Source organism: Myotis davidii, unplaced genomic scaffold, assembly GCF_000327345.1.
Source record: "Myotis davidii unplaced genomic scaffold, ASM32734v1 scaffold226, whole genome shotgun sequence".
Lineage (NCBI taxonomy): Eukaryota > Metazoa > Chordata > Mammalia > Chiroptera > Vespertilionidae > Myotis > Myotis davidii.
Genome location: NW_006297224.1, coordinates 1,563,834 through 1,591,148, shown reverse-complemented (window position 1 = coordinate 1,591,148; position 27,315 = coordinate 1,563,834). Strand labels below are relative to the sequence as shown.

The window sequence follows — 27,315 nt, the reverse complement described above, 5'->3', positions numbered from 1 at the left end:
GTTTTTTTGTTGTTGTTTTTATTTAAAATCTTTAGTTTCTTTATTGGTTAAGGTATTACAAATGTGTCCTCATCCCCCCATACACCCAAACCCTCCCCCCACCCACCCACTCATGCTCTCATCCCCCTGTTGTTCGTGTCAAAATTATTTTATATTAGTTTCAGGTGTACAGCAAAGACATTCATAAAACTTACGAAGTGATCCCACCAATAAGTCCAGTAGCCACCTGACGCCATACATAGTTACTACAATATTATTGGCGAGAGGTTGAGCATTTTAATCACTTAGCATAATGCTCTCCAGTTCCATCCATGCTGTTGCAAATGTTAACAATTCCTTCCTTTTTACCACCCTGAACTCGGGCAATCTCGTCTGATCTCGGAAGCTAAGCAGGGTCAGGCCTGGTTAGTCCTGACATGGGAGACCAACTTGGTTTTTGAAATTAGAAAATGCCAGAGTGTTACAGCAGAATGTGCTGCTTTCACACCTCCACCCCTTCCCAAAATTGAGCTTCACAGGCCAGTCAAGGGTCTGTGCTTTATGTTACAAGCCAGAGACCTGAATTTTATCAGTGAGTTTGGAGTTGATCACAGTTTTGAAGTCTGAGTCATATACAAAAGGTCGTAGAGGACTACTAATTTATAACTCCCAATTCCAACCTATTAAATCTATACATTCCAGTGACTATATTCTTTCCCAGTGGTTAGATTGTTTGCACTCATTAGGCCCCTCCCAAATAATAAAGTATCTATAAAATACAATTAGTAACTAGAAAACTGCTAGGTAAACATGATCAAGTCCAAGGAGGCTGGAGGAATATCAGCGCTGCTTCTTCAAAGGCATGGAACTGTCTGCTTACTTTTCCCTGCTCACAAAATCATGCAATAATCTAGGGCAGCGGTTCTCAACCTGTGGGTCACGACCCCTTTGGCAGTCGAACGACCCTTTCACAGGGGTCACCTAAGACCATCCTGCATATCAGATATTTACATAACGATTCATATCAGTAACATTACAGTTATGAAGTCGCAACAAAAATAATTTTATGGTTGGGTCTCAACATGAGGAACTGTATTTAAAGGGCCAGAAGGTTGAGAACCACTGATCAAGGGTTAAGATTGCTCATTTCTCCCAGACATGTTACATTTTTTCCTCTCTATGATTTTTTTTTTCCTGGACAATGCCAAGGGGCCTTTTCTGTCCTCACCAGAATCATCCCCATTTTATTAATGTAGTCTTACTTCAGACATGGCACATGGCAACGGATGGGGTTTGGCATTCTTCACATCTTAACCGCCACACTGTGATTGATCATGAGTCACATCACAGATCTCAGCCAGGCCGTTCAATACTCAGCATTGAATTGCATCAAGGAAGTGTTGTTGCTCTTGCTCTTGGAAGGCAAACCCTTCCTTTGAGGGTGGGGTTAAGTTGGGGGGAGGGAGCACATCCACTCTAACCAACTGCCTTCGATGGGCATAAGAGGTTTGTAGAGGTTCTAAAATGTGTTTGGCTAAGTCTGACCTTAGACATGGGCTAAAGTAGAACACATGAGAATGAGAATGAGCAATAATCTCAAGACCAACATACAAAAAAAAAAAAATTCAACCAAAAGAAACTATTTCAGAGACATATGGCCAAATTTGGCTTCTAAATACATTATATTTCCAAAATAATTTTTTAATGTTTGCCATGTTAAAACCCCTGTTTTTGCCATGTTTAAATCCATGTTTCATTCAAATCTCCAGCCATTCCTATTATGTAATTATATCATTTGCTACAAATGACTTTTGCTATTATCATTTGTTAACATATTTTTCTTATTGTTTTATTTTGAGATGTATGTCTCTAAAATTATAATTCTATCCAAATGGAAAAATAAAAAATATATCAAGAGACTCATGTTATCATAAAAACATGAAAAAGAAGATAGCTATTAGTGATAATGAAGACTATTCGGGTGTGTTTAATAAGCAAGCACTGAGGCTTCTCTGCCCTGTATTTCTAGCTCTTTGGCCCTGTGGGTTTCTGAGTTTGCAATCCGTGGTGCAGTCTCTGCCCACGAATTCTTCTCTACAGACTGCAGAATCGTTATTGGCTGGACTTCTTGGTGCTCATGCTCTTGGGAAAGGTATAGTCAGAGAATATATCTGGTGTGTTCTCTAAGTGCCCAGTGCTGTAGAAGTTTGATAAATGTTAAAGAATAAAACTCTCTCTAAGTAGGAGAACTGGGAAAATGTGGATGGTATTACCCTTATTTGGGGAAAAGAGAATACTGGTCTCTGAGGTATTTTCATGAAGCCATTTTTGCCAGTGCTAGATATATTAAAAAGGAAAAAAAGGACAATTTTCAAAATGTGGTCATTTGTACTCCATAAAAGAATAATGGACTCAGTTCTGTTTTTCAGTATAACTTACATTTCCATTTGCCATTTTGTTCACAAAAGCTTTTTTATTAAATTTATACCTGGAAAAAATGTAATAGCTGAGTTCTTGTCTAAAATAGTAATGTGTCAACAGCCCACAGTATGGCCTCTCAAAAATACTTCTGGAGACAAAGCATCAGTAAGATGGAATTCTTAATAACAGTGAAAACAAAAACTGGAAAAATCTAACGCTAGAGGCTGGAACTATTCCAATATATTCTAAGACTGAAAAGAAGATTGAAACAAAAATAAAATCAATAGTCCCCCAACTGATCCACAGCTGTCACACACACAGATGCTAATTTGTGAAAGTTCTGCCCTCTCCAGTCCTGGTCTTTCTGTATACATGCGAAGTAGCTCCCTCAGCAGAAAGTGAGATGAGGCGTTTCATGTGACATTTTGTCTCCTAAGAGCCCGAAGTAAAACTCTGATGGAGGGATGGAGAAGAAGACGTCTGTTAGTAATGTACACAGGGAGCTAGGACTTGCAGACCTGTCGGTACATAATGCCAAAGAATCATGCCCCACCTGGAGGTGACTAGACAAAAGCCTGCTAAACGCTGGGGTCTTGTGCTGTGGACCACACCTATCAAAAACCTCTGCAGTCCTCGAGTAGAAATCAAAGTTTGATCTGAACACAAGGAATAGACTCAAAGGATAAATAATCACTAAGTCTCTCGGTGAACATGATTCTATAGATGTGTTCTCTTTCAAGAAGGTCAAATAATATGAGAACGTACAAAATTACTCCAAAGGAAAGGAAGGAAATTTTTTCATGGAGACTCAGGATAACCTCTGCAAATAGTTCTTTAATGAGTAAGATTGTCGTGTCTTCCACAAAGTGCCAAGGTATTAACATGGAGATAATGGGAAACACACACACATGCACATTTCAACTAACAATTTATAACTTTTAAAAACATTTTAGCTTTTTATAAAATGTTCTAAGACACTAAACTAAAAGGTATGTGAGCCTTCAAATTCAGGCTGAGATGAAAGAGAGCAGGTGAAAGACATTGTTTATAAGAGGGCAGGATGAGATGAACCAGGTGATATGAAGAAAAGGGATCAAGTGGCAAGCGAAAGTATAATAAAAATAAACGCAAGTTAGAAGCTAAAATTTCAATAGGAAACTAAAATCCACATTGGTCACAACAAAAAGGCTGACAGTGCGTGAAATCAATTATTGAAATAGAGAAGTAATTGGAGAAGGGTTTGTTCTCAGTATATGGAAAGGCTGAAAACAATTGGAGGATGCGGAGAACAGAGACCCAACTCTTGTATAGTAGGTATATTTCAAATAGGTCAGACAATACAATAAATAACATAGCTAAACAAAGCTTTGGAGAACGGAGTAGTGGGAAATGGAATATGCAGATTGTCTGTGCTCACTGTGATCCAAGAAAAAGTAAAGAAATATACCCAGATTTAAAAGAACCCTAGCAAATCTTTTAATTATGAAGATGAAGAAACAATCCTAAAGTACTGAGGAAATATTTTAACTTAGATTTTTCTTTTAAAAAATCAAAATAAGTTTAAAAATTACATAATATGTGTAACAAAAATTTGAACTAAAGGACTAACTTTGAACTAAAATATTATTAGGAAAAGATTGTTACTTATGTTTATATTTGGTCAGGCATTTTGTTTTGTCAGAAGAGAACAAATATATAATTTGGACATCTAGGATTTCAGAAAGGATAACATTTCTATGTCATCATAAAATTGTTACCAGAAAAATATTCTAAGTAAATGAGAGGTTAAGCAAATAAATAGCTCAAAAAAGAAGTCATGGTGTTAAAGAATTTGTACTGAATAATTAATTCACTAAAACATGGTGAAACACAAAAATTGAACTGGAACCCATGGTGTTCCCCTGGGCAGGATGCAATGATGGCTTCCCAGGTTCTTGTCCAGGTAGAGTTGAAGAATGAAACCACAGACAAAAGGTGGAATAGGAAAAGGTGGAAATTTGTTGGGAAGCAAGCACAGACTCCACCTTCGAAGTGGGAGAGACTCCCACCAAGTCCCTTTTTTCCACGGTTTATAAAGGCTGAAGGTCTTTGTGTCCTGATATCCCCTCTGATTGGTCACCATAGCAGCTTCAGAGCTCAAGCCTCAAGTCAGGGTCCCCTCTTCTTCGCCCTTATTGTTTTCCTACCCCCTCCGGCCTTCCTCTTCCCTCTCTGAATGAGTGGCTTCCTTTCTTTATCCTGTGAATGTACACCTTCTGCAGCTCCCAGCCCCCTCACTCTATAAATGTATGCCCTCTGGCAGCTCCCTTAGGCTGAGTGTAGACCTTCTGCAGCTCTTTTGTTCTGTGATGTATACCTTTGGGCAGCTCCCAGCTTTGCAGCCCTGTGGTTCTCCCCATGGACCCCCTAATCCCTAAACCTGCCTATTTTAACCCTAAAAACTCCTTTCGATGGGATTCAACTTAAGTAATTATTGTACATTTATTTATAAACCATGTGAATGTAAAACATTGGTGATAAAGAACAAATACATAATGCAATAAATCATAATTTTATTGCAATAATATGGATCTAATTCTCAAATATTGTAAAAATGTCTAAAACTAAAGAAATGAAAAAAATAAAATCATGCCCTTTTATTTGTGATTTTACTAATAAAAAATATAAGGTAAAAAATCTCTAAAATTTAGAAAAGTAACCACTATTTTAAAATAAATAGAGTATGTGCCTTCCAAATCACTAAATATTACATAATTATATATAAATATGTGCTATATATTATATTTTATATATATTATATAACTTTATTTAAAAAGTAAAAAACTATAAGTAACGGCACAAAAAAGCATACAAAACCAGATTATATATAAGAACAACAGCTATGACAATACATGTGACAGTTGAACATCCTCACAGAGCAGTAGCAATAATTGAGGAAAAATGGCACTGTGTTAAGCATTTATATACAATAGCTCATTATGTCCTCATGGCTATCTTATGAGATAGATATTTTCTTTTTTTAAGAAGGATTGATTATGTAACCAAGTTCACAGAGCTAATAAGTGGTAGAGGTCAAAGGTCAATTTAATTCCATTTTACTCTTAAGCCCCTGTTTATAATTACTTACTATGGTGTCTTTCCAGGTAATCATAACAACTATCTCTGACTTCCTGGGTTTTTGCTTGTGCCTCAAAGCGAGTTTACACACATTAGCTCCTTTAACCCTGGCAATAGCCCTGTAAGGAAAGTGTTATTTATCTTCATTTTAAAGACAAAGAAACTGATGTTTACAAAGGTGGGTTGAAGCAGAGGTGAGATTTGTGTCGCCAGTCTACCAGGTCTAAACTTATAGTCCTCTTTTGTAAAAAACACAGACTCAAATTTGGATAACAGACAAAATCAAACTCTGTTTTTTTAAAAAGATACATCACCAAAAATACTAAAGAAAATTTGAAAATTAAAGGTGAGTAAATGATTGCTTAAAGAAACAGAAACGAAGGAGTTGTTTCAATCTTAATTTTAGAAAAAATAGAATTCATGGCAAAAGTACTTATTAGACAAAGAAAATCATTCTATTTATTTAAATTTTAAAACCCAGATAAAAGCATGTCATTCACATACTTTTATGTGGCAAGTATTAAAGGATTAACATACGTAAATAAAATGTGATAAAATAAAAGAACCTGACATGACCACAGTAGTAGTGAAAGGTTATAAATACCTTGAATCTTTGATAAAGTAGTAAAAATGCAAAAATATAAATAAAAGGCGGTATATAAAAATTAGAATGTTTGTACTTAATATAATGTACACTTTAAAAGATCCCCAGTTGATAATGTAATATGCTAGCTGATAAAATAAACTTAATATTATATATTCAACCTACTTTCTGATCTCAATACAATATTTAAAGTATTAATAACAGAAATTAAAATAAAAACAACTGAAAAATTCTGAAAAACTATGAAGACAAATAAAATTAAAACACAGTTGACACTTAGAAAACAGACCTAAACACTTTCTCTATAAGCAGAGCCAACATCAGAGCCTTAAAACTGTAGTTATTACAGAAGAGAAGGAAGGCAGGAAACAGACACTCTAGGAAAATATTAGGGAATTAAGCCAGTGAAATCCTATCTAATAAAATAGTAATATGCAAATTGACCCTCACTCCAATACACAAGATGGCCATCCCCATGTGGATACAACATGGCCACCACAAGATGGCCTGCAGGGGAGGGCAGTTGAGGGCAATAGGGCCTGCAGGGGAGGGCAGTTGAGGGCAATAGGGCCTGCAGGGGAGGGCAGTTGAGGGCAATAGGGCCTGCAGGGGGGGAGTGGTTAGGGGGCGATCAGGCTGGCAGGCAAGCGGTTGGGAGCCAGCAGTCCTGGATTATGAGAAGGATGTCCCAGATAGGAGAGGGTGCAAGCTGGGCTGAGGGACATACACTCCCATGCACAAATTTCATGCACCAGGACTCTAATAAATATAATAAAAATTGAAAAATAATGGTAGAATTTGAAGACTTCACATGTGAAAACTTAATAAATGCTGACTTAATCTAAAAGTTTATTTTTAAAAAGAGGAAATTAGCAAGTCCTCTGGCAAATCTAATCAAGAGAAAACACCAATTGAAAAAAATGGACCATGAAAAGTATATAGAATCAAAGGAATTATTTTTTTTCTTGAATATGAAAGTATATGACTTTTTAAAGAGAAATACTAATTCACAAATTATGTCAGGTGATAATGATGTGTTAATATAAGTTTATCAGTTGTAGCAAATGTACCATTCTTTTGGGGGGATGTTAATAATGGGAGAGGCTATGCATGAGTTGGGGCAGTAGGTAGATGGGAACCAGTGGTTCTCAACCTTCCTAATGCCACGACCCTTTAATACAGTTACTCATGTTGTGGTAACCCCCAACCATAAATTATTTTCATTGCTACTTCGTATCTGTAATTTTGCTATTGTTATGAATCATAATGTAAATATCTGATATGCAGGATGTATTTTCATTGTTCACCACCTACAGGTTGATTACCGCTTTCTTTTCAATTTTAATATGAATTTAAAACTGCTCTGAATAATAAAGTGTTCTTCAAAAATAAATACACTTAATTTATACTTTAAAAACTATGTCAGGTAATAAAAGGAATTTTAAAAAATATTGCTAGATTAAATACTAAGGAATGTTTTAACTCAAAAGATAATCAGGGATGAGTTTTGCCACTGAGTTATTTCAAACTCAAGTAAAAGATTTTTTTTCTATTATATGAACCATCCCATGTAGTAGAAATATTAATATGCTAGTTATTCCATTAAGAAAGAATACGTGATAATTTCAGTTAATGATGAAAAAGACATAAACCATTAGTGTTTAACTACTCATAATTTTTAAAAATCTTACAGAATAAAAAGAAAGATGATTTCTTAGCATGGTTAGGAATATCTTACTAGTTCAAGGGTAGAGCTATTCTCCTTAAGGCTAGGAACAAGATAAAGAAAACATATTTGCTATACATTGAAAACACAAAAAGTTCCCACTAGGAAAGAGGAACATCATTTTTCTGCATAGATAGATAGATAGTCTAAATTCTTCCTAAAATGATTTATAGATTTAAGAAAATCCCAATCATTTTTAAAAATTGAAAGGATTTATATTTTGGGGGGGAGACAACAGTTTGGAAGACTGCTTCTAAATTCACAAAGAAAATTGGATGCTAGATGATAGATGATGATAGATGATAGATAGATAGATAGATAGATAGATAGATAAACAGAGCTGAGATCAGGCAATCATTTAGAAAAATAAAAAGATTAATGCAGCACCTCCTGCCATACAAGTCATTTTAGTCTGCTACTTCTGCAGTGTTTACACAGTGCTTAGTGTTATATTGATATGACATTCACTAACAGTGAAAGAAAGGTTTAGGTTATAAAATTATTAAGATTTTGTGCTTTTTTTTAGTTAAATAATGCAAAATATTACCAAAAGTGCAATAAGGCAGGCACTCCATCATCTCAGTGAGATTGAATATAGCAACTTATTTCCAGTAAAGCAGATTGGCTTTAAGTATTAATACCTTTACAAGTGTTTAAACTAAAAAATTATACTTTTAGGAGTCTATTCTAAGACATTTAACATCATAACAGCCAATGATTTATGTAAAAGACTTTTAAGTAACAATAATACATAATTGTAGAAAGAATAAAAAAATAACAGCAGTAGCAGAATGGTTAAATACTGTATTGACTATACAAACTTGGAGATATAGCCGTTAAAACACATTTCAAAGGATATGTAGTGGCATGGAAATATTCTTAGGTAATATGAATAGAAAAAAGAGACGGAAACATATCAGCCCAATTTAGGAAAATAAAAGAAATGTACAATTAAACAGGAGAAACACTAGCCCTGGACAGTTTTCTCAGTGGTTAGAGCATTGGCCTGTGGACCAAAGGGCCTTGGGTTCAATTCCCAGTCAAGGGCACGTGCCCCTGTTGCAGGTTCCCCAGCCCCAGTAAGCAACCAACTGATGTGTCTCTCACATTGCTGTTTCTCTCTCTCTCTCTGTCTCTCCCTCTCCCTTCCAATCTTTTTCTAGAAACCAATGGGAAAAATATCCTTGGGGGAGGGTTTTTTTAAAAAAGGAGAAACACTAAAATGTTTCTAACACTAACACTAAGTGATAGTCATTTTGTCTTTTAGTACTTTATTTTCTAAGTGGTAAGGAAAAGGTCATGTTCAAAGATAATTCTCAATGAAAATATTATTTGGATGCTTGTCAAAACAGCAAGAAGGACAATGGTTTATGTATAGGGACCACTGCAGTGTGGTTTTGCAGTAGAGGAGACATTGGTCTCATATCTGAGTATAAAAAGGTTCATAGCCAAGCAGTAGAGTGTGTGGAAGGAACAGGGAATGGGTGGAAAATTACTAAGAGAAAACATCATGGTTAAGAGGGATTCTGGCTAAATTGACCCAGTAGGGTCCTGCTGAGGGCTGGCAGGTGATCAGACATTATCTGGGGGATGATGGAAGATAAGGAAACTGATCAAATATTGAAGCTGATCAGATATCAGGAGGGGGAGATTCTGGCTTCGCATGATTCTTGTAAAAATTAGGCAACACGAAGATAAACATGGAAGTACAAAAGGTGAGCGTCCTTTGGAAAGGGACTTGGTCAGGCCAGACTAGAGTTTAGTCAAGGACAGACTCTTTGTTAATATGTAGCCCCACGTAGAGGAAATGCGGAGACTTGCTTGGAACTTACCAATAAGTCAACATTCCCGGTGTTTGTTAGTCTGCACATGTGGACCTGAGCTTATTTACCTCCCATGCCCTGGCGATGGAACAAAATAGTAACTTCAGCTTTAAATCTTGGTCACTGATTCCCCCAGTCCTGTTATTGACAAGTTCTTTCCAATTGCTCCCAAAATAATTTGGTAAGATGGTACAATATGATAAGGTGTATTCTATCTGGCGTGGATTCCATGGGTAAACCCATTAGCAAAGTGGGAGATTTTTTTATTGTGAAAACAACATCGTATTATAGTGCTGGAAATCAGAAAAAAAAAGTTATCACTTCTGATACCATCACAATAGAGCAACTGCAACTGATACCCTCTTTAAAAATGTTCTCCCATGCTTTATTATATACACAACATTGATATTGTTAAAATTTTACTCTATATACAATTTTTATCCTGCTTTTGTACTTATCATTACATAATATGCACTTTTATGTTGCCACATGGTCTTTTTAGTTATTGCTATCTTCTATATATATAAAAGCCAAGTGACCAGAAGGCCAGAATGACCAGGTGCTTTGACGCACACTGCAGCCCCTATAGAGCCCCACTCTGACCAGGGGCAGGGCCAGCCGGCCAACCTCCCGTGCCCCCTCCCTCCAGCTGGCCCGCCCCAATCTGCCCTAATTGGGGCGGGCCAGCTGGACTCACCCATGCACAAATTTGTGCACCAGGCCTCTAATTATTTTAATAATTACCTAATATTTATTAAGCAAATATTTTATATTTTACATTCCTTGTTGTTGGGCAATCAAGTTGTTTCCTTTCCAAATTTCAGTAAAAACATATTCTTCTAGCAAGTTACTGAGTAAATAGAATCTTAATGAAAAGCCCAATTTTCTTTCTTACCTAATCTTTAAATGTATATGCTCACCACAGTGGGTTTCTTAATATTTATATGACCTACATTTGCTCAAATGGAATATGTTGTAGAGAGAATAATCCAAAAGAAACTAAAAGTTTACACTTGATCTTAGCCAAAAGGCCAAGAAGCGATTTTAAAAAACACTTTAGAAACTACAGTTTGTCTTGAAGCTTTTACAATAAGAGACCGAGAATGTGCAGTATGTACACTGCATCGCCTGACTAATGCTTTTCATGGAAAGGCATGTTAAATTCATACTAATGCTTCTGAAAATTAACAATATGTATAAAATTGGGGAGAAAAGAAAAAATCCTTCCATCCTCCATAAAATAGTAATCTAAATACAAGAAAGCAATTTTGCACACCCTACCTAAAAATACAGGTTGTACATCTTGGCTTGACTAGTCTACCTTTAAGTAGAAACCTAGTAAAGTGCCTAGATCATTTTCATTTGCAACTTACCATGCATAATAGAAATTTATCAAACAATTTTCTTTCAACTTTTGATAAATCTATCAAACAATTTATTTTCATCTTCATGTGAAGATAAAGGTAGAAGCAGATGTATGGAAAATCAGTCTAGTTGTGAACACCTCACTTCCAGGACTTGGTACATAGAATCTCCGCTGTTCCTGACTTGTTATGTTGTTCTCTCTGCACAACTACACAGAATTGAATCTCTCTTCCCCCTAAAAAAGGGTCATCTTACTTTTAACTTAGTAGCTACAATTTGAAATATGAAGGAGTGATTGAAATGAATATTATTAAAAGGATTCATTATTTCTTTTTTAGCTAAGCTAAATCTGCACATATAGCAAAAATGAAGTTGGTACAGTTTTCCAGGAAGACTTTTCAAAAAGCAGAAAATTCAGCTGCATGGGTTACTTGAGATAAAAATGGATTCACACTTAGGCAAAGAGATGATGGAAGGGAGGTTCTAGTTAAACGGCATAGCTGTTAAACGATGATGCTAACCCTCCACACGCTGGCAGGAATGGCAGGTAAAATTCTCCAGCAAACTGCACCTCATGAATTGAATTGGAGTGTGGAGACCTATAAAAAGCACATGGTACAAGTGGAGCCCTCTGGCTGACTTGAGCAGCTCCAATTCCCCTGGGATTTCATGCTTCATCATCCCTGAAAGAATAGATTTAGAGTACAGAATCTGTTGACATCTTGTTAGTTCTGGGGAAATAGAACTTCTGAAGAGAAGAGACAAGCCAAGGAAGTCCCGTGGGAATTATGGGCCATGGAGCATTTTTAGGTGCATGTGAATCTTTCCAGAAAGAAACCCTCTCGGAATCCCTGTTCCCAGATGCCCTGCTAGAGTTCTTTTCAAAACTGAGAGCGACATCAGAAGTCTTTCCAAGACTGCCCAGGGCCCAAGTCCTCCTCACATACTTAACCCTCCCATCAAGTGCTCAAAGAAAATTCTCTTTTCCAAACTAACCAATCCCGACACTGTCAAAGAATCCTTATTCCTATCGAATTTTAATGCTCTCGCTGTCTCCCTGCCCTTGTCTGTAAGCTCTGGAGACAATCTCGGTGATCTATTTCTTTCTTGAAGAAGGGACCCCAGTAAGGAGTGATTTCTCCAGGGACAGCTCATTAGTACACGGGGGGAGGACTACCTATTCTCTGCTTCTAGACTTGATGGGCATGTTTAGATTTGACAGTACACAACACATGTGCTGCTGCTGCAGTTACCAGCCCCTCCTGAGATAAGACAGTAAGTATGTTGGACTTCATAGGAATATATGAATGAGAAGCTACAAACTCAAATGAGTTCTGTAGCCAGGCAGGTAGCACATGTATGACCCATCCAGTGAATGTCGGGAGTGACAGGGATGGGGGAGCCAGGAGAGCACGTAATAGTCCCAAAGGCATGCAGGTGGTTCCCATGTATCTTCTTCAAACACCATGTGGGACAAATAAGACACAAGTCCCCCATGGCTGCAGAGTGCTCCCTCTGCACTTGAGGCCAGCCTCTGGTGAGGCATTAGCAGCCACACACAGAAGATCGAACCATCTAACTTTTTTTGTGTGAATACCTGGGCTGCTCCAAAAATAAGCTCTTAAAAAGAAAGCAGTTCACTACAAAATGACCAGCAATTATTTATTTTAAAATCTTTCAGGAATAGACTTTCAAGTGATCCTAACCCTCTCGTGACATTAGGAATTTGGTTGAGATCTCTTTTCCCAAAGCTAAAAAGATTATGTTTATTCCACAAATATGTAGTTTTAATAATAATGTTAACATTTATTTAGCTTACTATGTGGCAGGCACTATGCTAAGTCTTTTTGTGCACATTTTTAAAGGAATCCTCACAAAAAGATCATGTAGTTGGCACTGCCCACGGCTAGTGCGGGGTAGAACTTTTGCTACTGTTTTTCCTCTCCTCTTTCTTTTCAGAGATGCAACACATTATTTTTAACCATGACTCTACGTGCCAGGCACCACCATCCTTAGGAAAAAAAATCATTAACAATGTCTACTGATTTGTTCTGTCTCTACTCCTCGATCAGCAAGAATAAGAAACCCAAGCTGCCTGTTTCTTAGAGTGTTTCCTTTCCAGTGTCATAGACTGACCTCTTGTTGAAACACCCTCCCCTGACATTGCAGAGAGACCTCGGACGGAGAGCCAGGCCTTTTCCACTTTGAGGGGCTGCCTGGCTGCTGGGCAAGACGAACTCATCCTCCTGCAGGAGAAAGTGAAGAACGGGAAACTGTCTGTGGACCAAGCCCTTGAGAAATTTAAACACTGGCAGATGGGAAAGACAGGCCTGGAAATGATCCAGCAGGTAATGTTGTCCCCAATCCCTTCTGGAACATTCCCTCATGGACAGAGCTCCAAGCCTTTTTGTAAATGTTGAGTCTTCACAAGAAATACAGGCAACTGTTTGATTGTTTTCAAATCGCCACAAAAAGTAGATGTGTTCAAACTACCAAATGAAGTTGAAAATATCCAGACTGCATGTTTTCAAACCACTGGTGAATTCAGTCCCGAGACACAATACCTAACCAGCTTCTAAGGCTGTTGTTAGTGGCATATAGTGAATGCTTTATGAATCTCATTGATGAAATTAGGGTGACTCCTCCATACATGAACATGTGTTCAACATGCAGAAGAGTTTTATTTAGACCAGACTTGAAGCAAGAGAATGACTGAAATCATATCAGGCAGTAGTTCTAAATGCAGCGTAGTATTATTATCTTCTCTTCCCTTTAACCTGCCATGGGCATTAACTTCAGATAAGCCTCGTCTTGTCTTCTATAAATATAATTTACAACCTGAGAGGGGATTGAAGTAGATGGTCCAGCGATGAGAATGAAAGCAAAATGCACCATATATTTATTCCCCAGGACATTCCTCAGTGAGGGTATCAGGATCTTACCCTATGTATCCCCACAGGCCTTCCTATATCCAAAACATTCCAACGGTTTTTGTCTTCTCATCACAGAAAGCCCCAGTGTCTTAGAAAGCAGTTGTCAGGCAGGTATTTGATGAAACGCATTTAATTAGCTAGTTTCGGCCAAAGTACAAATAATCACTAATAACTTAATACGCTGTCTTTCCTAAGGGATCCGTTTTTATTTTAAAACAATGCTCATGAAAACAATATAAACAATACAGCCCATCCGCAGGGCATAGTTTAGGCAAAGGTACTTCCCAGGACATCTGAGATGACCCCATGTCAGAACCCATCTGTCTCCAGGGGCAGCTCTAGCTGTGGGTCGGTGGTTAGACGTGGTCCAGGCTTTGCAGTGCTAAGCAAGGGCAGTGACTTTGCCACACAAATGTAAGGAATGATGATTGTCGAGTTTTGTAACTGATCATTGTTTATGCTTCTCAATCTGTGCCAGTACCACCACCATCAAACATCCCTCTGTCCTGAAACAGGTAAAATATGCTGAAGTGCAGACATACCAATCACCCACCTGGAAATGCTAGGTTATATGAATTTTGTTGAAATAAGTCAGTTGTATTTCAACCTCCTTTGACCCTTCAGTAGTAAAGTTTACAATTTAGAATAGTCCAACCTAAATACCTTCTTGGAAAGGACTTCACTAGTTGTTTTATTAAACACTTAGCTATTTCTATTTTGTTTGTGTATTTCCATTTAGTGTTGTTTTAGAAAGAATTTAAGGTGATCAATACTCATTACTTTGAGACTGATTTGGCTTACCTAGTTTAATTGACAATGGAATAATGAATATGGTTAGTCTTTATGCAAAACAAAATAAAACAAAACAAAATAACCTGTGTATTCAAAAAGAGACACTAAGGCTACTTTGCATAAGATCCAAAAGTTTAATAATTCTGATGGAATATTGTTTGAGGTATCAGTCAGTACTTTTTTTTTCTAGCTTTATTGAGATATAATTGATATAATATTGTATAATATTAAAGCGTTCAAAGTATTGATTTGATATTTACATATTGTCAAATGGTTACCATTATAGTGCTACCTAACATTTCCATCATCACATAATTACCATTTGGGGGGGTGGAGAGAGTGAGAACGCTTATTATCTACTTTCTTAGCAAACTTTTAAGTGTATAATACAGTGTTGTTTACTGTAATCACTGTGCTATACATTAGATCCCCATAACTTACCTTATAGCTGAAAGTTTATACCCTTTCACCAACATCTTATCGCCCACTCCCCCAGTCCCTGCTAACCACCATTTTACTCTCTTTCTATGAGTTTGACATTTTAAGATTCAACATATAAGTGATATGAAATAGTATTTATCTTTCTTTCTCTGACATTTTTTACTTAGCATAATGCCTTAAAGGTATGTTCAACCTTTTATCTCATGGCTGAAGAAGATTCATTAAAGATATAATATATCATATGTTTATATCACATCCTCTTTATCCATTCATCTATTGACAGACACTTGAGTTGTTCCATATATTGGCTTTTGTGAATAATGCTGCAGTGAGCATGGGAGTGCAGCTACCTCTTTAAAATCCTATTTTCCCTTCCTTCTGATATATACTCAGAAGTGAGTTTGATGAATTAAATGGTAGTTGTGTTTTTAATTTTTCAAGAACATATGTACTGTTTTCCTCAGTGACTGAACCAATTTACATTCCCACCAACAGCACTCAGGGGTCCCTTTCTTCACATCCTTCTAACACCGTTATCTCTTGTCTTTTTTATTATAGCCATTGTAACAGGAGTGAGGTGATATCTCATTGTGGTTTTGACTTGTATGTCCCTTGTAATTAGTGATGTTGAGGATCTTTTCATATATATGTTTGTTATTTGTGTGTCATGAATAGCTACTTCACTTCTGCTGCCCATTTTTAACCAGATTATTTGTTCTTTTCCTATTGAGTTATGAGTTCTTTACACATTTTGGATATTAACATCTTATCAGATACAGGATTTGCAAATATTTTCTCCCATTCTCTAGGTTACCTTTTAATTTTGTTGATGGTTTCTTTTGTTGTGTAGGAGCCTTTCAGGTTGAGGTCGTCACTCCTGTTTATTTTTATTTTTATTGCTTGTGATCTTGGGTATCAGATCCAAAAAGAGTTGCCAAGACCAATGTTGAGGAGCTTTTCCCCTATATTTTCTTAGTCCTTAATATAAGGACCTGGACAACAGTAGAACAATAAAAGAATTCTTCCATTTTTTTTCACATACATGGACCCACAGTCAATCCCACTTTTCATTATTACTTTTGTCATTTAAAAAAAATACTTGTTTGTACCCTGAGGGTGAATCTATCAGAGATAATTATAAAGCCATATTATTATTGACAGAGGAATTATCTTAGGAAGCTAACAGGGAAAATGACACAAACATAGAGTTAATAATAGAAGAGTTTCTAGATGAGATGGTTGTAAAGGTAAAAGCCTTGTCTTATCTCTCCTCACTCCTGCTCATGTTCACTGAGTGCCTGAAGAACATTTGCTCCACTCTTAGGAGAGTACCTGTAAGGCAATGAAAACAACTCTTTATTTAGGAAATGTGATTTTTTTAGGTCTCAGGGGAAACCCCTAAGAAAAAATGCTGCTCTTATGTTTTCTGCTAAAAGGGAGTTTTGATTGTTAGCTTATTTTATATTGTGATTTAAAAAAATCAAAGTTCAATGCAGAGTATTTGGAAAGCAGAGGAAGATCACAAGTTAGCTAGGAAGGGGAATCCAGTTATGTTTCCTTTGCTTCTGGGTCCATAGTTCTTGGAAGGGATTCCTAGAAAGGAGTGTGTACTATAGAACCTGGCAGCTCTGGCAGCGGCAAGTCACCATTGTGTCACTCTCCTGCTTTTGGTCACCAAATAGCCAATGTAGACCCCTTAGGTGTTAGATTAGTAAAACAGCTCCCAAAAGAGCTGGGTTCTGGGTTCAATTCCTGACTCTACCACTTATATAACTGTAGGATTTGGGAAAGTTACTTAACCTTACTATATCATAGTTTCCACATTTGTAAAATGAGATGATGTCATTTTTATCTACTTCATAGATTAATGAGGATTAAATAAAATAATACATGCAAAGTTTCAAGGATAGCCCAGCTGGTGTGGTTCAGTGATTGAGTGATGACCCATGAACCAGGAGGTCATGGTTTGACTCCCGGTCAGGGCACATGTCCAGGTTTCAGGCTCCATCTCCAGTAGGGGGTGTGCAGGAGGTGGCCGATCAGTGATTTTCATCATTGATGTTTCTATCTGTTTCCCTCTCTCTTCCTCTCTGAAGTCAATAAAAACATAAATAAGTAAATAAATAAACCCTATATATAAAGAGCTAATATGCTAATTAGACCAAAGAGCAGAACGACCGTCCAGATAACCTTCCGGACCACCTTCTGGATGAAAAAGCCAGGGCTATGAAGGCCAAGGCAGCTGCCCAGGGCTGCAAAGCCCAGGGCTGTGAGGGCCAACCCCCTTGCACGAATTTCGTGCATCAGGCCTCTAGTAAATAAATAATTGGCTATAGTAGTTGGTGTTTCATCTTGACCCATGAACATTTGGGTAAATCTTGATTTCTGTTTCCTGGTTGTTTCCTCATTTAGGAAAAACTACGCCAACTACGGGATTGCATTATTGGGAAGAGGCCAGAAGAAGCAAATCTAATGGACATTCAGTAAGTGCCAGTTACCCTTTTTTCCTTTGATTTCGATGTAAGTTGAAAATATATAAGATGATCTGCTCCAGTTTCTTTTGCATGAGCCATTACACAGAGTATTAAATTTTTAATGCGTCATACTTTTTTTAATAAGTAGAATAGTCTCAATATAGTCAGTTCTCACAACTGTCCGCATGTGGCTCATTTTAAATTGAAATTTCCTGTTGCCTTCTCCTGCAGCTAGCCTGCCTCTTGGCAATGCAGATTCCCCTTGCTAATATTTAACACTTTTGCTCTCAGGCAAAACAAAAAACAAACAAACAACACTCATCTTAATGTCAACACAAATCAAGCATTGTTAAGATGGTAAATCCTCTCCAAAGATAAGCAACACATTCCAAAGTTGAAAATAAATATATTCTTACTACCTGACCACTCTTTTCCCAAGTCCCTGCTCCTGCCAGATAATTAAAAACTAACAACCACTAGCAAAGCTTGCAAGCTTTCATCTCTTCCATTTTCAGTAATATTGCATAGCTTTTAGCTAGTGCTTCATGTTGAAAGTCACCCTGTTAAAAGTCACCCTTTTCATATTATTGGTTTGTTATCTACTTTTCCATAGAGAATTCTTCTAGCTCTCTTAGAAATGTTTTCTAAAAAAGAAATACTATCTAAAATAATTAAGTACATAATTTACAGATAACTAAAGTTCTATAAGCTTCCATTCTAATGTGGGATGAGGTGAAAATTTTAACAAAGTAAAATTACAAAATATATAAATAATTTTACTAAGGACCATTAAATAGTAGTAGTAGTTAATATTTATTGACTATCTACTATACACCTAACATGACCTCATTAATTTCCTATAATAACCTTTTTAGGTAGGCATTAGTTCCAATATATAAGTAAGGAAGTTAAGACTCTGAAACACTAAGACAATTGAAGACACATAGATTAGAAACTAAAATCTATTTCTGTTTGAATCCAAAGTCAATGCTTTTAATCATTGATGTCCTAGTTAGAAATTTACTAGTTCTCCTTCAGCCAAAGTGGAGTAAGTAGTAGCAAATAAATTCTCCCACTGTAGAGAACACTAATACTGGGCAAAAATATGAGACAACTGCTTTCAGGAAGTGGACAACAGAAAATCTAAAACTAGAATCGCAGAGACAAGCAAAACTTCTGTAGTCATTCCCATAATTCCCAGAGACTAATTTCCTGACTACAAACTGTGCAAAGCAAGGCAGTCCTATTAAACTGAGGAGACAAAGGTCCAAGACCAGGGAGTGTGTGCGGTGGTTCACTGAAGCAGTAGCTGTGTAGAGGTAGCCTCAGAGGGCACGAGGGACTCCACGGAGCTGTGGCTGAGAGATGAACTCTGTGCACATGCAGAGCAAGACCACTCGAGGCACACAAGATAGCAGTTTCTAGGGCACTAAATGCAGAACAGACTCTAGAATTTAAGTGGAGTTAGAAAAAAGCCATGCTGGGATATGTGAGTTCCTGCCCAGACAGAGTGGAAACACTTTGTTAAAATACCTGGCATTCTGCTGTGATGCCACGAAATGTAAGGTGTAAGGACCATGACTTAGAGTGGGACCCACTGTAGACCCACCATAACAAAGTCTAAAACCAAGCCGCTATAAGATCCACATGGAACACAGAAAAAAAACACCCTAATATTTTACATCTACCTGCTATGTATAATTTTCTGTTTCCAATATCCCCTCACCCTATATAATGTTTTCAGCATTTATAATATTACAATTTTGCTGTCTGTAAATTCTCTGATTTTATTTATCTGAAAATGTCTTTATTTCAACAAATGTTTGAAGGACATTTTCTTTGGATTTACAATTCTAAGTGGTCATTTTTATTTTCAGCCCTTCAATGATATTATTACATTCTATTTAGTCCTCCACTATTTCTGCTGAGAAATTAGTGAGTGTTTCTATCCTTTTTCCTCTATATGAAATGTGACTTTTTTCTCTGGCTACTTTCAAGAATATCTCTCTATTTCGGTTTGAAGTAGTCTGACTATAGTTGCCTATATGGAGTCCTCTTAACAGTTATGCTATTTGGAGTGTTTTTTTATAAGTCCTTGAAACTCTATGGAGATGGTTCACATTAAATTTGGCAAAAGTTTTGGCCATTATTTTTTTAAAATGTTTTGTCCAAAACTCACTCTTGTCTCCTCTGGGACTCTAATTATATTCATGCTACACTGTGTTACATTGTTCTACATACATGTCTCTGAGGCTCTGTTCTTTTTAACCATTTTTATCTTTCTGTTCATCATATTGAATAACTTCTATTGTTTTGTCTTCAACTTTATTAACTCTCTGTTATATCCAATCTTCTGATAAGCTCATCTGATAAATTTTTTATTTTTGTTTTGTCTTCAACTTTATTAACTCTCTGTTATAGCCAATCTGATAAGCTCATCTGATAAATTTTTTATTTCTTTTATTATAATTTTAATTTATATAATTTCCATTTAGTTATTTTATATAGTTTCAATGTTTTGCTGAGATTTCCTATTTATTCACTCCTTAAAACCATATTTTTTATGAAGTTAACTGTTTATCAGAACTACAGTAAAGCCTTAGCTGAAGTCAACGATGGGATCATCTCAGGTTTTTATTGATGGTTTTCATTTGCTTTTCTATGATTGATATTTTTCAGTTTTTTCATATCTCTGCCTTTAAAAAGATAAGTACTGTACATTATAGATAACCTGCTGTATATTCTGAATTCTGTAATATTCTTCTGATGTGTTTGATTCTGGTTTTAGCAGAGAGTTCGATTACTGACGTGAACTTATGTGGGCTTGGCTTTGTGCTTTTTGCAGGGTTGACTTACAGAGAGCCCCATATCTTCTCTAGGCCCTCAGTGGGACTAAGCCTACACTTAAGTTGGGTGTTATAACGTACAAAATAGGAAAAAATATAAAAACAATCACAGATATTATACTGAGTGAAAGATGCTAGACACAAAGAAGTATGCTCTGAAATTCTAGATAAAACTAACCTACTAAAGATAGAAATCAGATCAGGGGCTATCAGATATATGGGTGGGGTGAGGATTGATGTAAGGGGAGAAAAATGTTCCCTTTCCTAACTGGCTGTATAAGTTTGTCAAAATTATACTCTTAAAAATGTTTGAATTGTACTATATGTAATTATTACTGACTAATGTTAATTTCAAAAAAGAATGGGGTAGCCCATGCTAAAAGACTATCAAAGCAGAACAGCAAGCTTTTATTAAGTGTCAAACATATCTAAAATCATAATACCTTGGGACAAGCACCAAGAGGAAGAAAAGACACAGGTAATAAAAGACATGGTTTCTCACACTTAGCGGATGGAGGTTAGTATTTTTTAAATCAGATTGTGAAATTTCATGCTCACTTTAAACATAAGTAACAATAAAAACAACATAAAGAAGAAAGCTTAGAATAAATATTATATCAAACCCAGTAGATGGTTTTTGTCTTTTTATTTTCTAGATAAGCTCACCATCGTGCACCATCCAAATGGTAAGTGCTCGGTATGTATGGGAGGATTTAGGACTAAGTCAACACACATAGTAAACCAACTCCAATATACATTAAACCTGATATTATTAGGCAGATCAGTGTATCATCTCACATAGATTTTGTATTTATATGCAAAACCACTTGATAACCAATTAATTGTAAGAGAGTTTTAGACTAGCACTGCTAGGGGCCTTGTTATATAGCAAAAGAAGCTTGTACTTTGAACTCTCCCTGACCTGGCTCTTTAAAAGTTACTAGTTGTGACCTTTTTAGGCCTCAGCTTCCTCATATGTAAAATGGAGATAAGAATTCTGCCATGGGAATTGCTATAAAGATATACATAAATAAGAGCTGATGTTTGATGAGTGGAAGTTGTTGATCGAGCCAATGAAATTGGACTAGCACTTGAGTGATTCACTTTAATGTGATGGGGAGGAATGTGCGCAGAATCTGGGGAAGGCAGAGAGGAAATAGAGGTCAGCGAGGCAGCTGTTGAATAATCTTAAGCAACTGTCTATGGACGGAACCAAAGCACTGCCTGTGGGAATGGGGAAGCAATAGAAGTGAGCAGTGTGGCTGGGATGGAAAACGGGAAGCCTGTGCTACAGGCAGGAGGGTAGTAGAATGTGCCAACAGGAGGTATTAGGAATCATTTTTCTTAAAAAGTGTATTTTGCTATCGGTGAATCCTGGTACATGGGAAAAGAAAAATAAAGGAAGAAAGAAAAATCAAGTGGGGGTTGTTATTCAAAGGTGTTGAACTGTTTCTGAGCTGAAGCAACTCCTCGTTGTCCTACCCAAGTGAATCTTTATGGGAAGGAGAAATTAATAGCATACTTGCCAAGGGCGCCTTTCGGAATGCCCTTTTCTCTCTTTAGTAATTGTTCTCTTTACCCATATCCTACTCTTTAGATATATATACATATTTTTAAAAGTGCTGAATAAATGAATAATTAAATGTGTGAATGACTAAAGAGATAATAACAGAGTTTTTATTTCTAGGTAATGAAAGTGTCCACAATGAAAATACTTTATATAGCATGCCCTTTGGCAATAAGGTAGGTTGTACTTATCTTAATTTTTATAAAATGCAAAAAAAAAAAAAGAATTTTGTTAAGACCACAAGAGCCTTCTATCCTGGTTATGCTTGAAACATTTTGAAAATATGAATAAAGTAGGTTACATAAGCATTTGTGTGCAAAATCCATGAGCAATAATTTAAAGAACTCAACTTTTTGGAAAAAAGCAAGGAAGGAACTTGATCAAAGGAAAAAGGCATTGAAACCAAAGTGAGGCTTAATTCTACATGTATGGACCAAATACATCCTAGAGAAGGAAGGAAGACATCATATTTAGCAATAAGAATATAATCAGTCTATTTGTCTCACAATGTACACAGTCCTTAATGTCTAGTTATAGAAAAAATATAGTATATTGTTCATGTAAATATGCATTACTTCACATTCTAGAGTGAACTAATAATAAATTGCTGATGGGAAGCTAAAAATAACACTAAACAAAAACAGCAGCAATTGAAAACCAAGATCAGTTGAAGACAATACTGATAATGACCTGAACACAAACTTTTTTCATAAAAATTGTGATTCCCACTATCTATATATATGGAATGTAGAAAATGTGCACTGTTACTCCAAGTCATTGGCAGCTGGATTTCTTGCTAAAATCCAGAATTTGAGCCCCTGGTAAGTTCTCATAATAAACCAATTTTAGTGTACCAAATTTTAATAACCCTCAATATCTCTAATGTTTCAAATAAATCATAAGTAATCATAAAAGCCATTCACTCTTAAGAACTGATTGAGACAGAACCTAGACAGAGAACCTAGACACAGAACCTACACAGAACCTAGAGACAGAAGAACTTCGCTGGAGAGAACATGGCAAAAGATCCTGGACAGAAACTGGAGACAGAACCTAGAGACAGAACCTAGCGAGAGAACATGGCTGAAGAACCTAGAGACAGAACCTGGCTACAGAACCTGGATAGAACATGGCAAGAGAACTTGACTAGAACCTGGTGACTGAACCTGGCTGGAGAACCTGGACCGAACCTGGCTGGAGAGCCCAGCTGGAGATCCTAGACAGAACTTGGCTGGAGAATGGGCTACAGAACCTGGCAATAGAACCAGGCAAGAGAACCCAACCATGCTGATCAACTGAACGCTGCCTGTGTCGTTCCTTCTTCGCTGACTCCATCGACACCTTTGGGGACCCCTGGACCTGCTGGGGTTGGACCCCAGCATCTGGCGCCCGAACAGGGACCCCTAGGTAAGTGCCCCGTACTCCGGACGTATAGGACTCCACCATAGGAAGAGGGTGGATGGGCTTTGCTGACTCCGTCCACACCCTTGGGGACCCCTGGACCTGCTGGGGGTGGCCCCCAGCAGCGGGCGCCCAACCAGCGCCCCCTAGGTAAGTGCCCCGTACTCCGGACGTATAGGACTCCACCGTAGGAAGAGGGTGGATGGGCTTTGCTGACTCCGTCCACACCCTTGGGGACCCCTGGACCTGCTGGGGGTGGCCCCCAGCAGCGGGCGCCCAACCAGCGCCCCCTAGGTAAGTGCCCCGTACTCCGGACGTATAGGACTCCACCGTAGGAAGAGGGTGGATGGGCTTTGCTGACTCCGTCCACACCCTTGGGGACCCCTGGACCTGCTGGGGGTGGCCCCCAGCAGCGGGCGCCCAACCAGCGCCCCCTAGGTAAGTGCCCCGTACTCCGGACGTATAGGACTCCACCGTAGGAAGAGGGTGGATGGGCTTTGCTGACTCCGTCCACACCCTTGGGGACCCCTGGACCTGCTGGGGGTGGCCCCCAGCAGCGGGCGCCCAACCAGCGCCCCCTAGGTAAGTGCCCCGTACTCCGGACGTATAGGACTCCACCGTAGGAAGAGGGTGGATGGGCTTTGCTGACTCCGTCCACACCCTTGGGGACCCCTGGACCTGCTGGGGGTGGCCCCCAGCAGCGGGCGCCCAACCAGCGCCCCCTAGGTAAGTGCCCCGTACTCCGGACGTATAGGACTCCACCGTAGGAAGAGGGTGGATGGGCTTTGCTGACTCCGTCCACACCCTTGGGGACCCCTGGACCTGCTGGGGGTGGCCCCCAGCAGCGGGCGCCCAACCAGCGCCCCCTAGGTAAGTGCCCCGTACTCCGGACGTATAGGACTCCACCGTAGGAAGAGGGTGGATGGGCTTTGCTGACTCCGTCCACACCCTTGGGGACCCCTGGACCTGCTGGGGTTGGACCCCAGCAACGGAGCAACGAAAATAATTTTATGGTGGGGGGGCACCACAATATGAGGAACTGTATTAAAGGGTTTTGGCATTAGGAAGGTTGAGAATCACTGCTCTAAAGGACGTGAAACTTCTCTTTCGAACGGATCCTGGGAAGTCAATGAGTGCCTGATAAGTGTGGACGCAAGGAGCCACATGCTAACCTGACAAACTCAGGGGAGGCCTGCATGGCAGTCTTGCAAACTCAGAGACCTAAAATAACCACAAAAGATGGTCTGAAAATTAAATATTTAACTACAAACAGGTTATAGTGGGTAGTCATGTCCTAGGCCGGCATTTTTCCCTGACAAAGATCAACTTAGATCTTTACTGAGCCCATTTGTCTTTTTGCCTCTAAGATAACATATCTGTGAGATGTCTGGGTAACTTGTAACTTCCTTTTGCTGCCCGCCCCCCACCTCCCACACCCCTAAGGACACAACAAATGGCACCAGGACATTCCCTCATTGTTACTGTTATCAAGTTAATCCTCAACTGTTAATTATGTTAAACTATCCCGTATCCATCTGTGTAAAAGAAGAACATGTCCATCATTTCACTTTTACCCTATCCCAGAGGTTTCCCTGCTTTGCTTTATCCCACCTCCTTAATCTATCTCCAAGGAATTTCATGTAATTTCCTTTGATTGCAATGTATAAATACAGATGTAACCTGCCATTCTTCGGAGCATTATCTCAATTCCTTGAGGTTCTGCTTCCTGGCATATGTCAACAGTTTGGCTCAAATAAATGCACACAATTCTTTAAAAAAAAAAAAAAGAAAGAAAGAACTGATTGAAGCATTTGCATTTCTGGATCATTCTGTGACCCACCAATGGGCTATAGACCTAATGAGTCTATATATAGACTCATTCTGCTATAGCAGAATTATGGGGTAACACCTAGGCCAGTGATGGCGAACCTATGACACGCGTGTCAGAGGTGACACGCAAACTCATTTTTTTGTTTGATTTTTCTTTGTTAAATGGCATTTAAATATATAAAATAAATATTAAAAATATAAGTCTTTGTTTTACTATGGTTGTAAATATCAAAAAATTTCTATATGTGACACGGCACCAGAGTTAAGTTAGGGTTTTTCAAAATGCTGACACGCCGAGCTCAAAAGGTTCGCCATCACTGACCTAGGCCCAGGAATTTATGAAAATATCTTTGTCAAATGAAGATCCTTCTATAAAACCTAAAGGACTATACAACCATGACATGTCATTTTGGAGTAAGATTTTGGATAAGAGAAAAGAATACAAATTACCATCACTGGGAAATAAAATTTGAACTCGGGATTTTGATGAAGTTGAGCTTTACAATGATTCTTTCTTTTTGAGATGGAGAATTGTCTTGTCAGTTGCCTCTACAAAGTTGTTTTTGTGTGACTGTGAAAGGCAACTGTGACTTTATTATGTTTCTTTGCTCAGTCTAAAAAATGGAGAAATAGTAGCTAGCTCTTTGTCTTTTTTTTTTTCTTAGCCTCCTGCTCGACTCCAACTTGAAAAGGAATTTGGTTTCTGTTGCAGAAAAGATCACTAAGGAAGGTAAGAAAAACAGCTATATTAAAATAAAATAAAAAACCTAAAGCAGCCTTATTAGGAACTTGAAGGAATCATTAGTCTAGGAAACAGAATACTCTTAAATATTTCATTTTCTTCTTCTGAAAGAATAAACACATGTGTTTTTCAAGCCAAAGGTGATTGCTCCTTAGAAAGATTTATGTATGTGGGCGATTTCATGCTAGCTAATCAATTTCAATTGATGATTCATTATTCAGTAATACATTTCCTGTGATCTCACTTTCAGGTTATTACAATGAAACAGGAATCTGCAGACACTGTGCTTTCTGGGTGAAGCAAGCTTGCATTTGGATTTGCTGTCTTCAGAGCAAATCTATACTATGAAAGAAGAAGCAGCCCTCTGGGTTTCAGATTTTATTATTGCCACAATTTATTGACATTGCATCTGCTTCAGATGGGTGTATCAAGCCTAAAATTGAATGCCCCAGCAATTGCATTCTTTGAAAATGAAATTCTTGCATTTTACAATGCACTTTCCCACTGAAGCAGCTATTTCCCATTTTGAAAATGGAAGGAAAACAAGAGCAGAAAAGTAAAATGCTCTGTAGCAGTTATGGGGCCTCTTTTAGGCACTAACCTTAATAAATTATTCCTTTTGTCCTTGGAATAACCATGAAAATACACATTTGTTCAACACATATGTGCCTTTTCAGTAGTTGGTCCATTTTCTGAATTTCTCATATTTAAAACTAACTATTGTCACATCATGCTTGCAGAAACCTTCCCTTATTTAGTGTTTATTTGCCTGTAATCCTGAGAAAATTGTTTTCCTTTTTGTATCTCATAGTAATATAAATTTCTACAACCTGTATCCCTCATTAAAAGACTTATAATTTCATCAAATTACTTCTTAGGCACACCTTACTAGCTTAGAATAGAAAGTGGATTTCCCATTGTATGATTTTCATGCACAATTGCTGCAAAAAAATAAATGCTTAAAGCTATGTCTGACTTTCAAAATCAATACATGAGAATTAACCACTAAATTCTTCTGCTTACCAGGTTACTGAGAGAGTCTACCAAAATTATTTGAAAACAAGTGAACTTGATTAATTTCACTGTGTAGTGCCCACAAAGTAGAATAAACACAAATGCTGTTTTTCTAGCTTCTAAACAGTGATAGGAATGACTATTTTTTAAAAAGTGATTCTGAAAAATATTGATCAGAGGTTTCTCAATACTGTTAACATTCTTTTAAAAGCTCAGCAGCCCTAGCTGGTTTGGCTCAGT

General features: G+C 37.8%; 1 protein-coding gene across 1 annotated transcript in view; it reads left to right on the top strand.

The window, feature by feature from the left end:
- BANK1 (B-cell scaffold protein with ankyrin repeats 1) overlaps nucleotides 1–27,029 on the top strand; it is a 281,394-nt gene extending 254,365 nt beyond the window's left edge. The window contains exons 11-17 of the mRNA XM_006772998.2: nucleotides 13,205–13,383; nucleotides 17,614–17,673; nucleotides 19,708–19,711; nucleotides 21,178–21,207; nucleotides 22,209–22,264; nucleotides 25,985–26,049; nucleotides 26,312–27,029. Of these exons, the coding sequence (XP_006773061.1) occupies nucleotides 13,205–13,383; nucleotides 17,614–17,673; nucleotides 19,708–19,711; nucleotides 21,178–21,207; nucleotides 22,209–22,264; nucleotides 25,985–26,044 (389 nt within the window). The 3' untranslated portion in view covers nucleotides 26,045–26,049; nucleotides 26,312–27,029. The remainder of the gene's footprint in view (nucleotides 1–13,204; nucleotides 13,384–17,613; nucleotides 17,674–19,707; nucleotides 19,712–21,177; nucleotides 21,208–22,208; nucleotides 22,265–25,984; nucleotides 26,050–26,311) is intronic.
- The last annotated feature ends 286 nt before the right edge of the window (nucleotides 27,030–27,315 follow it).